Source organism: Elaeis guineensis, chromosome 2 (assembly GCF_000442705.2).
Source record: "Elaeis guineensis isolate ETL-2024a chromosome 2, EG11, whole genome shotgun sequence".
Taxonomy (NCBI): Eukaryota; Viridiplantae; Streptophyta; class Magnoliopsida; order Arecales; family Arecaceae; genus Elaeis; species Elaeis guineensis.
In genome coordinates, this window is record NC_025994.2 from 106,634,410 (window position 1) to 106,646,991 (window position 12,582).

Here is a 12,582-nt window from a genome sequence, read left to right on the forward strand (position 1 = left end):
GGTTTGGCATTTTGGCTTGGTTCGAAGTGAAATCTAAGCAACACTTCAACACATAGAGGAACATATTCATGCATATAGACCTTGAGTTCAGGACAACTGTTCAAAGTTGGTTCACGCATTTATCTGCATGGAGCTTTTGAGTTAGCTCACCCATGCTGGATCTCAATCTTTTGTCTCAGCCATTATAGCATGCCATCCAATGCAGCACGGAATCAGCCATATGAAAACCTTAGGATGCTCAATAAGGTTTAACCCGTTGATGTCGTGACCAAGTGAACATTTAGCATGGTCAAGTCACTATTGAAACAGAGTCATTTTTCATTCGGGCAACAGCAGCTTCCGACAATAAACTGGTTTGCGGATTAACAGCATTTATCATATCTACCTAATCAGTATGGATTCTGGGGAGGATAAGATCCATTCACAAAGCAAGTTCATGCAGAAAGGCAGAAATCATGACATGATACTTGATTTATGCAGTAACTATAAAGCCACTCTCGTTACATGAGTTTCTCTACTACTTTTTTTTTATAAAATATGGATACATTTTAATATCATGAACTGATAAAAACATACAGCTCATACCCACCCCCCCCCCCCCCCCCCCCCCCCACCCACAACAACCCAAAAAAAAAAAAACATAAAGTAAAGAAAAGCCTTAAACACACAAATTCAAAATAATTATGACACAGATGATGGGATCTAATCCATCTCTCTCCTCAAAACAATACATGTTGCACGCATATCTTACAGGGTTTATGAGATTTTATAGTCTATAAGATGACAACAACAATACAAGCGCCATATGCATCAGTACTGGTTTCTCATCATTTTGCTGGTTTTGTTTGACTGGCCACAGACATAGCACGCAACCGACTGGCAATTTGAGCGAAGGGTGGTCGTTGAACTGGATCAGGGGCCCAGCACTGCTCCATCAGCCTTCTCCATTCTGGGTCGCAGTTGGCCGGCACAGGTGGCCTCAGCGTATTGTTCACAATTCCTCCTGCGTTGAAATCAAAGTAAATATAGCCGCAAAAATATCCACTTTCCCTTAATAACTTTTTTGGTATAAAGACGGGATGGCTCGAAGCAGGCATTCAAGAAACAGCATGATAGGAGATACGGTAGTTGCCTGCTTGAGAGATGTAATAGGGAAATGGTTTTACCAGGAAAGGCATGCACAGACACCAGATGGTGTAATATAAGAAATAAAATAGCTAGGCTACTTCAAACTCTAGAATGAAGTCACCCATGCTAACGCACAACATACAGAAACAGCGGCAAAGACTACAATAGTCCAGGCTACCGACCAAGTTTATAGTTTTTTCTGCATCTCGAACCTATGACCATCACCTAATGATGTTGGGATCCTGGAGAATGATTACTAAAGCAACTTGCCACCTGAGGTCTCTATTGGGAGGCACACCTTTTAAAGTTACAAGTAAAAAAACAAAAATCCAAAATAAATAAACCCATTCAAGCATACCTATGATCGCCCCATAATGCATGTTGGCGTAAGGCTCCTCCCCTGTAAGAATTTCCCACATGACGATGCCAAAGGAGAACACATCCACCTGCATTTATCAATATCATATGGTACTTGATATTAGTGAATATACAAGCCTAGCTATAACAATATCTTTTATTTTCAAAAACCAATCAATGCACTTTTAAAATGGCAGACCCAAGACTTGAAATTTATTTAGGCAGATAGAAAATGGAAGAATAAAGGTTCAACTTTTTTTTTTTTTTCCTTTTTGATGGAAGAACTTCAACTTAAATCCTGAGAAGTGTTTCAGGTCGCCAGAGCCACACCTACTTCCATTCTTAATTATCCAGCAAAAAAGCAAAATAAACAAAGACAAAGAACCCATATAAATCAAAAGTTTACCTTCTCAGACACCTTATTGCTGCTTCCATTTAGTAATTCTGGAGCCATCCATGGTAGCGTTCCTCTCACACCTCCAGAAACCAAGGTATTTCGTTTAATTTTTGATAAGCCAAAATCACCTACCTAGATGAGGTTCATTATGAAAAAAGTTTAGTTAATTTGGAAATGATGCTTGGGTGAAAAACCAGAATGCAGAACATATATTAGCATAAACTAAATAACTAATTATCAAAATGCAAAACAGTAACTTACCTTGCAAATGGGACGTGATTGGTCCTTGAGGTTGACAAGCAAGTTGTCACATTTCAAATCAAAGTGTACAATATTTTTAGAATGCAAATATTCCATCCCAAAAGCTGCATCCATTGCGATTGTAAGCCGTTTTCGACGATCAAGATATCTGTTAATTCCATTTATCAGAAAGTGCCAGTTCAATTATAGGAAAAGAATAGCATAGGACAAAAAAAGAAAGAGGTGCTTACTTGTCTTTCCGCAGTAGAACATGCCTGAGAGAACCATTAACCATGAATTCTGTAACAGTTGCTAAGGTACCTCCTGGGCCATCTTGCACAACCCCGTAAAAAGCCAACACATTTGGATGGTGAAGCTTTGAAAGAATTTCAGCTTCCCGCCAAAACTCCAGGGTCTGAAAATGGCGTTCTTCATCATTCATAATATACCAGTAAAACAATACTGCTCAACCCTTTACTTCCAGTCAGATGGTTAATCGGTTGAGCAAAAGTTTGTCTACAAAAGGGTTTTGGTGACTCTTGCAGAGGCTAAACATCCAGGTTAGGAATAGAAGAATGAAATAATTTAATTAGTCTAATATGGTTAGAGAGCTCACCAGTCTCTCTTGCTCAGATGATCGACCTGTAAAGCAGCTCTTCTTTATTCGCTTTATGGCCACATCAGTGCCCCTCCATTTTCCATGATACACGGTTCCAAATGTACCAGAACCTAGTTCTCTCAGTTCTTCAAGATCCTCATTCTTTATGATCTGCCAATGCCTCTTTTTAAGAATACTCACCAAATTCTTAATACATGTAAAATAAGATCCAAGAACATTATTAATAATAATAAGGTGACTAGCAGGGCTTGTTCGATTAATTTTATATATAGTGCCATTTATCCTGTATCCGAGTACTTCTGCATGCATATCAAGATCAGATGCATTTCACACGAGAGAGAGAGAGAGAGAGAGAGAGAGAGAGAGAGAGATCAGATGTATTCCAGTCCCACAACCAACTCCTTTTGTATAAGCACAATCACATGCATATGCATACATATGCAGAATCATATGCTACATTTTTTGCATAACAAAGACAACACAATTAGACCAGCTAAATGTTAACTGCCTACCCATTTTTCATTAGCTAAGATCTAATGCTCATACAAGATAAAATCATATAGTAGGAGTGGAACAACTGCCTACTTCAAGATAGGGCATCATAAATATCTTTTTCTTCAAAAATGCCAAATATTATTGGTTTGAAGACGAGATAACAGACACATCAGAAATATCAATATGCTCTCGTCTACACAAATTAACAGATATGTCCAAGGATCAAACCTGCAAATTGCTGAGATCAAAGTCGCCCATAGAAGTATCTATAGCTGACCCAGCAACATCCTCAACCTCAAATTTCAATTCCTGAAAACAAAGAAAGGAAATCTTACTTACACATTATCAATTTAGTTAAAACACACCCGTTAATCATGCTGCAAATAAAAAACTATACCTCATATTCCGAAGCATTTGCTCTTAAGTTCTCTCCCAACTTCGAGAAAGGATTCTCTACTTGCAAACCTTCACCCTTGTCCATTACATGAGGATGAGCAATCTGTGATGGTATAAAACTTGGGTTCAAGATGCCTGTATCATCTATAGTGATGCTTGACGCCTCCTGTTGCATTGCCCCATCAAAATCAATTTGGGATTCCATGTAACTTAAATCAACTCCCTCATTTTCCAAAGGTGCAAATGGATATGGCCTAGAAACTCCCTCTTCGACCTTTGTAAGCAAAGATGCATAACCAAGGTGGTCTTGATCCATGAGAGAAACATCGTTACGTCCAAACTCACCAGTGGCCAGATTTCTGAAGAAAGACCACCGCTGAGGTTGATGGTTTTGCATGTTCAAGCTGAGGCCAGCATCATCTTTGCAGAGGGGACCTAATCTAGATGAATCCTCAGGAATCCTAGCCTTTGAAAAGATATCAGATAACAGATCAGGAGGGAATCGATCATTGTTATTCATAATAATATCTCTCCGCTCTGGTGGAGGAACAGAAGGTTCTGCTTGAGAAGCAGCAAGAGTACCGCTCCCTGTCCAGTGGAAAGCCGAGGAATAATCTGTAGCATCAGTCGTGTGTGTATCAACAGCAGGACTACCTTGCTGCTTAATGGCAGCTCCATCAACAGTGGGTTCGTTGAAATAGCTTTTGACCAAATTTTTTTCCACAATGGTCGGACCTTTTTCTACATGTCTGGCCTCATTGATAGTGATTTTATCATCAACTGAGGCAAGAGGTGCATGACTCAATTCAGATGTCTGAGTCTTCCTCACTGTTTTACGGCTCTGTTCACAACTCATGACATCAGTTTGGTCAGATACTGCATGCACCTCCAGATCATGCCAAGCCTGACCAGTCAAGGGCTCATTACCACCAATAGGCTGACGAGGAAATTTTGCAATTTCTGATCCTTCAGGAGCTAAGATGGGCTTGCAGTGACTCTTTTGAGTGATTTGATCAGCCAGCTCTTTATATTTTTCGGACTGCATTAAACCATCCTCTAGTGGTGGTCCCATCACTAAGGAAGACTTCTCAGGCTGAAAAACTAGATTTCCTTCATGCGAAGGATCAAGAGCTTCAGCAATAGATTCCTGAGCCACACCAGGACGTGAGTGAAGCATTAGAAATTGAGAACCAATTGAATCATCTGATTTTGATAAGCGATTATGGAACTCTGCCTGCTCTCTAGGGATCATCTCAGACTGATAGACTCGGAAAGGACGTGAAGGTGGATCATTGTACCCTAGATCAGTCATATCAGCCTTGTAGTCAGAAAATCCAGTTGTAAAAGCTTCACCGGATGAGCAGCACTCATCTTCATTGAACTCAGAACCCTGACCAGCACTTACAGCATCAGCTGATGATGAAACTGGTGCAGGCTCTATGTGCTTATGTCTTATAGGTGGCACAGATGTTAAATGCTCTGGTGCAGAAGCAACATAGGGTACCTCGGCTTGCATATAATTTGAAGTTGAAACATCATGCTGTTGCATGGATGCAGTAAATGCATTTTCCAGAGATCGGAGATTCTCACCTTCATTTTTTTTCTGAGAGGAACTGTCTACTGCCAACTTTGATTCTTTAGCTGATACTTCTTGATCATGTGAATCTATCCCACTGTGTAGCCCTTCTTGCATGCCTTGATGGAGAGATGGAAGATCATGGATTGGCATTGGACCAGAAGTTCCTCTGATGTGTGTGCACTGAGAATTATATTCATAATCAGATGGCACAGACATAGGGATGGAAATCCTGCTATCTAAATTGTGAAATCTGTCAGAAGGGTGGCTGGTGGTGTATACATAATGGTCACCTTCCTCATAATGGATGTCACGGTCCTGATAAGAATGCAAATGGGTATCATAGTTACTAGAAAGACTTGCCTGCATCTGCATAGATAAAGTAGTAGCAGGCACCACAGGTGCGGTAGCAACTCTGGTTGCATTGGCTCTGTCAGCTTCAACATTAAAACTGAGTAACTGATCCAAGTCACTTCCTGATGTGCTTGCCAAGCCATGCCCGCTTGGAGCCTTTCCAGCTCCTACATCCATGCCATTGACAGCAAAAACATACTGAATTTCAGAATCCCCCTCCATACTGCCCAGGCTAAAATGTGTGTCATCGAAATCACCTGAAGAAAATAGAAACATCCTGGGTTTCTGTGATCTCTCACCACCTTCTAGGATGCTGCACTCCTCCATCATATTTTGCAAATCCTCATCACACGAAACTGACACCAAGGCATCAAGATCCTCCCCTGGCAGTTGATATTTAATAGTATGCGGTTGGTTGTATATTGCCATGGTCTTTTGCATGAGTTCTTGCCAGGAAATGTCCCTGCTTATTCGAATAATGTGTGTATCACCTCCTACATACCTGAGTTTTCCATCACTTGGTCGAGGCAAAATCTTACCACCAAAGCTGCTGAGGAACTTCATTTTTTTTGACGATATATCAGAAGACTCAGAAGAAGTATACCCATGAGAAATTCCTCGACTACTCCCTTCACCTGATGAGACTCGTGGCACTGACCTTGATGATACATACTGACCCTTTTTTTCCATTTCAGACAAGATTGTTTTCTCCACCTGTTTTAACGGTTGATTACCACCAGTCGCAAGCATTGAAACATCCGATCCACTTTCAGAACCTGCGTGTGAAATACCTAGCATTCCCTTCAAGTCCATGTAAGCAGGGGCAACATTTTGATCTCCGGATGTAATTGGCACAGAGGGCTTCTTGGACATTGCCCGTTCTCGCATAAATTCAAGAGCAAACTCTTCTCCTGTTTGAATTGAGTAATTTAGTACAGGCCTAACACCACCTGATATGATAATCTCTGGAGGCCTCGCATTGGTGTTAGCAGAGCCTGATGAACCCTGTGGAAATCTTTGGCTTGCAGGGCCAACTCCTTTTCCAGACTCCATTGGATCACAGTGCAACTGTCTGGATTCTTTTCAAACAGTCCACCAACTCTTATAGGTTTATCTCCATTTTACTTTTGTTTCAAAAAGGAAGAATCCCTTGATCAAGACCATGAAAGATGATTTCTTATAATAGTCCACCAAAATTTGTTTCTTGTGCAGGGACAATAAAACAGGAAATGAGATTCTGCAGAGATGTGGTTTCAGCACTTGTTGTCTAGATCTAACAAACAGATCCTGTAAATGGAATAGAGCAAATGAGACAGGGCAAATAGTTATGACACAGTATTCATGAAGCAAGAACAGAGATACACCACAAGCTTAGCAGATTTTAAGAGCACACTGCAGAAAGAAAAAAAAATATATACATGCCTCCTCTCAGGGAATATGCTTTATAAAATCCAGGATAGATAAAGATTTAGTACATATCAGAGATGGTAAAGAGTAAATGGAACGGTTGTTCCAGTTAAATGGTGAACGATAGACATTAAAAGTCATGCACAGGATCTATAAATTTAACTTTGAGATATAGTGCTATACAGAAAAAGTTTTAAGGAGTCCCAAGTCTTTATTCCGTTTTATAACATGGAGGTCCATGAAGGAGTTAGACATCTTAACATTATGTTCACTGGCAATCAAAAGACTTAAGTGATAGTGGTGGTGGGAGGGAATAATGGCAACTCCACAATATGATCACATCAACAAGTCTTATGATGTTTCAATGATACTACTTATAGATCAACATTGTCACCCACATGCTATCAATAATTTTCTAAAAGTAAAAATATACGTTGCCATTTAGAGCTTATTGCATACATTAGCTTTCTAAAAGTTCTTCAACAACTCAAGCTGCTTCATTAGTTATCTCCTGCTGAGCTTCAACTTATTGTTCTAATCATATAACATGTTGTTCCCACAACTGTACAAGTAATCCTATTTTTAAGAGTCTTTTAGGCGCGCGCACTGCGATTAATAATGGTCTGAACATAAAAACACATTTTGACAACTTCATTACCCCATAATTTATAGTAGGCTATGATTGGTCTTATTGTACGATACCAATAAGAAAGATGTAAATAATTTATTTTGAAAACATTGCAACCCCATAGTTTGCAGTATGCTATGATTGGATATCTCCTATCATACCAAAGTCAATTAAGAAAAATGCAAATCTAAATTATTTTGACAACTTCGTAACCCTATAGTTTGTAATAGGCTATGATTGACCATGTACTACCATACCAAAACTCAAAGAATAAGGAGAAAAATCTAAGCTGACCATATTTTATGACAGTACAGCAGAGAGCCTAAACATATCATTCATTAAATATCACTTGACTATTCAAGACCTAACAGTATTTTAAATTTACTCTGGCAGTATACTTGGAAAAAAATCTAGCCTTGCAAAGTAGATTGTTTAGCAACAACTTCTTTCAAATTCCTGACATGTGCTATACCTTTAGAACAGCAAGGCATGGTTCTGAAATACAGAAGGTGTACATTCAATTTAAGACTGGAGTTCAATTACAATGCAACATCTAGTATGTGAGTTTCTCCATAAGAAGTTCTTCTAACATTCAACTCAATCTTTTATCCAGACTATATGGATGTGGTGATCTAGGCATTGTCGATTTAGACCATCTTTACTTTCTATAGAAAGATTGATTGCTGTGATACTTGTGTTTCATTTATCAACCTTTCAAATGCCATTTCTGGCTTTTACATTTCTATATTTTGAAACATTCCAGAGGCATCATTCATACTCTTTAATAAATATATGCAGGTGGCAGAGGCATTCTTGAAAGTGCATTTCAACCTCAAGGTACACAATCCCAGAGGTTATACCTCAGTCTGCAAGAATAAGAGATTGCACGTCACGTATCACACCTGGACATGGTTCCAAATTAGGTCACCTTGCACACATATGCCACATTTGTGCAATTCAAATTCCATAATTCCTATTAGGTTATGATAGGACATATTCAATCAAACCAAAACACAAAAAGTGGCATAAATCCATCAAATGAATACGTCATAACTACATGAGATGTGATCCTAGTGGTCAAAATGATATCTTGTTTAACTTTCATGCAATCAATCCACGTGATCTCCTTACATTTCTAGATATGTGCCACACTTGTCTAACAATTAAGCCTACAAAAAGCAGACATGAGAAGTAATACTCCCTTCTCCTTCAACTCTGTGGATCTTAATGCATGTGCTGACAGATTTTTCACGAGCATGTTGGACCAAAATAATGTATTGTTGGAGTGAACAAGACAACTAGCTTACAAGTCACATGGAAGATAAAAGTGACAAGAACTTTATGATTGCTAGCACATCGACACATGGTAGTGACTTCATTTGCTCAAGACATTTTTGTTGAGCCCCCAAAGCATTGTAAATGTATATTTTACAAATAGAAAGTTACCACCATACTAAGTGGTATTTCCACAAGTTTGGCACTAGCACCAATCCTAGTTACCAGAAGTGGGACCAGATGCATGAGTCAGTCCAGGAAACAGATTTTCTTAAAAACATTTTCAGAAAGAGCTCAAGAAGCAAGGGTTCAAGTTTTAAAGGAGTTTCCATCTTTCTGAAATGGTAATGTTACCCTAGGTAGAAGATTCTTACTACTAAGAAATCAATATCAAACTCCATTTCAGGTCAATGAGCAAGAAATCAATATTGATAAACCTAATTTTCTATTGAAACCACATTTTCTGCAATTCCTCTTTCAATGCAGTATTTAGAGACATAAATCTAATTAAGATAGACCTTCTTCAATTATCCACATTATTATAATTTTCTCAGATTGTAAAATGTCAGGAGTACAAGTAAAAGGCAACAAAAAACCATTCAAAATATTCCAAATTACGTGCTAAGGTATAAAATGGAAGCGATTGATTTTCATACCTTCACAAGCATGCATTAGGGAGTCCATGCAAGGGTTAAGCAAAACCACCCCATAATATGACAAAGTTCCATGAATACTATTTTGGAAGTCGATTTGAGAAATTCTTTAACAAAGAAGAAATTAATTTGAGTAATGAAAGTAGCATTGGAGAAGCTCCACTCACTTCTGATTTTGGTTTTGCTATCTAATAAAGTAATTTAAGAGCAATAAAACTTTAAAAAATTGTTGATTTCAATGAGCTCCATTAAGCTTGGTACATTTTTGATACACCTAGCTAATACACTTCTCTATAGCCCTCCTGCATCCATTTGCTTAGATGGGTTTTATCTGAAAATAAGGGGTTCAGCTTAAACAAAGACATTGAAAAAGAAAGGAGAATTGTTTAATCTAAGCAAACAACAAATGGAAGACAGATAGTGCATGTTTGAATGTTGAAAATTCCAGGTGATAAAGATTGATGAGAGTGAAGAGAGTTTCCGCTCCAAGAGATAAGAAAATGAGGTTATTTTCTGGAAGTTTAAAGGTCTTCAATTACTTCTTTAGATGATGGAAAAACAAAATCAAAATTGTCTTGACTTATCCAAAAAATGTTCTAATTCAACTAACTTGCAAAAGCACATATATGGACTTCACTTGTCATATCATGGGGTGTTTTTGCGTAAACCTTGCATGATGAGTAGTAGGAACTTCCCTTAGCATTGGATGACCATAGAGGTACAATGATCCATCACTTACATTCTTACCTTTGGTACATATTTCAGGATGTTCTTAGTGGTTTTATGTCATTTTATATCCCATTTGCAGAACAGAATAGCAGTCCAAGAGATTGTACTAATACAACCAATCCAATAAGATCTATCTTAATTCTGATCGATGGCCCTTAAAATAATTTACTTTTGGTTGCAGGATAAAGTGGGGTTGTCTTGGAATAGAACCATCCTTTTGAAGTTGTTTATTATTATCCTGTCAAACACCATAATTTCATCCTGAAATTGAAAGCGTGGATCTGAGGACAATTTTGAGATTTGCAAAAAGAACTTTCTGCCCACTTATTCCTCAAAATTGAAATAAAGATATTTTAAGGAAATTCCAGAATATAGTTATTCCTTATTATGCCTCCATTTTCAACCTAACTTATTCCTCATTTTCTGCTATTACGGGGTATTCTAAGTCTGCAATCAAACAACACCATAGAAAATCAGGCTTCTAAATATTGACTATTTGCTCACTAAGTTGGAGTGGAGTTCGGTACTAATGCCAGTCCTAAAATGTGGATAAGTGACAGGTTCTGCTGTAAAAAATGCAATATCAAACAGTTTGATATATATACATATACATATACATATATATACATATACATATACATACATATACATACATATACATACATACATACATATATATATACATATATATACATACATATACATACATACATACATACATTTATATATATATATACATATATATATATACATACATACATACATACATATATATATATATATATATATATATATATATATATATATATATATATATATATATATATAGACACACACACATATACATATATATACATACATATACATATATATACATATATATACATACATATATATATGTATGTATGTATGTATAAAGAAAGCAGCTACTCTCAAATTGGTCCATTGGGGAGGTCCAACACCCTTGTTCTTCTAATTACTGATCCAACCACTGGGTTAACCAGTTGAACCATAGACATATCAGACAAAATTTAAAAAAAAAAAAAAAAACAGAAATATTAGATACGATATTAGCATCTGTGTGTGTCATCAAGTAGAACACCAAAGTACCAAATCATCATACATTAACTGAAAGCAAAACAGAATCAATGAACTACAAATATTGTAAAATTTTCAGATATTTCAAAAGAAGAACCATCTCAAATAATCGATCAGAATAGAGCTAATTTTCGATCAAATTAGTAGAACAAACATTCTAAAGCAGAGATCCTTAATTAAATAACCAAAGCATAAACGTCCTTCTGCGTTTTCGAAGAATTTCTTAAAATAACTAATAAAGCTGGTCCATGCCTCAATGGTTGGTGGGTGAGTGACCCAAAGGTTGATGGAGCTGGGATTGGAGATGGGGGAGAGTATTAGTTGGTCGGAGAGAGAGAGAGAGAGAGAGAGAGAGAGGACCAGTGGAAAGGGAGGTCGAAAGGGAGAGGGAGGGAGATACAGCGAAAGGCAAGATCGGAGTTGGGGATCGGAGAGAGAGAAGGCCAAGCGAGAGAGAGATTACCACCGACGCCGAGAGGTAGGGCTCGGCCGGCCGGTGTCCTACTCCATCGTCATCGACGGCGACGTCGCGCGCTGAAAGAGGAGGCAGAGAAGACGAAGGAGACCCGAAAAGAGACCGGGAGAGAGATTAGGGATTTCAGAGATCTTTTTCCCTTATATTTCTCCTGTGATATGCGATTTACGAAAATGACCTTTAGAAAAAAATAAAACCATATTTAGTCCGAGGATAAAACTGTCTTTTGAGCCCTGTTTGGATGACGAAACCCACCTTTCGGCTGATGCAGCGCAGAAACACAAGCAGCTTTTCGCGCAGGCATCACCTTTTTTTGGCGTAGGGAGCAAGACAGTATGCGATAAAGGAGGGATCGGAGAAATCACTATTTTTGGATACACAAGAAAAACGTCACTGCCTGGATACGCTCTTACCTACCCTTGTTTCATGGATAAAATTTTTCGGCATTCAAATGGCTACAAATCCTTGAATTATACCAAATCCCTCCTGCCACATGACAAGAAAATTGTCCCAATGATGGGAGGATCGTGATATTATCCGGACTGATTTAAGAAACAGGTCAAGTAATTTTCATTGTCTACGTGATTAGATCTTTTGAGTTTCTAGTCCATATCGGACCAGTTTCGATAACTATGTTGCAACCGAGTAAGGTTGTGGAAGATTAGATTTCTCAATATTGACTACAAGCTTATTGATGCCAAGTTCATTATGGTATTGTTGCTGATGCCAAGCTTGTGAAAGTGTTGTTTAGAATA

The 12,582-nt window shown here is 38.0% G+C and overlaps 1 protein-coding gene across 1 annotated transcript; it reads right to left on the reverse strand.

Moving 5' to 3' along the window:
• Positions 1-641: 641 nt before the first annotated feature.
• On the reverse strand, positions 642-11,954 carry LOC105046804 (uncharacterized). Its single transcript, XM_010925529.3, has 9 exons — positions 11,816-11,954; positions 3,634-6,849; positions 3,465-3,545; positions 2,739-2,891; positions 2,374-2,537; positions 2,144-2,291; positions 1,892-2,014; positions 1,487-1,574; positions 642-1,003 (listed from the first exon to the last, which is right to left on the reverse strand). Exons 2-9 carry the CDS (start codon positions 6,613-6,615, stop codon positions 828-830), a joined length of 3,915 nt encoding a protein of 1,304 aa, XP_010923831.1. The 5' UTR covers positions 6,616-6,849; positions 11,816-11,954; the 3' UTR covers positions 642-827.
• Between the last annotated feature and the right edge of the window lie 628 nt (positions 11,955-12,582).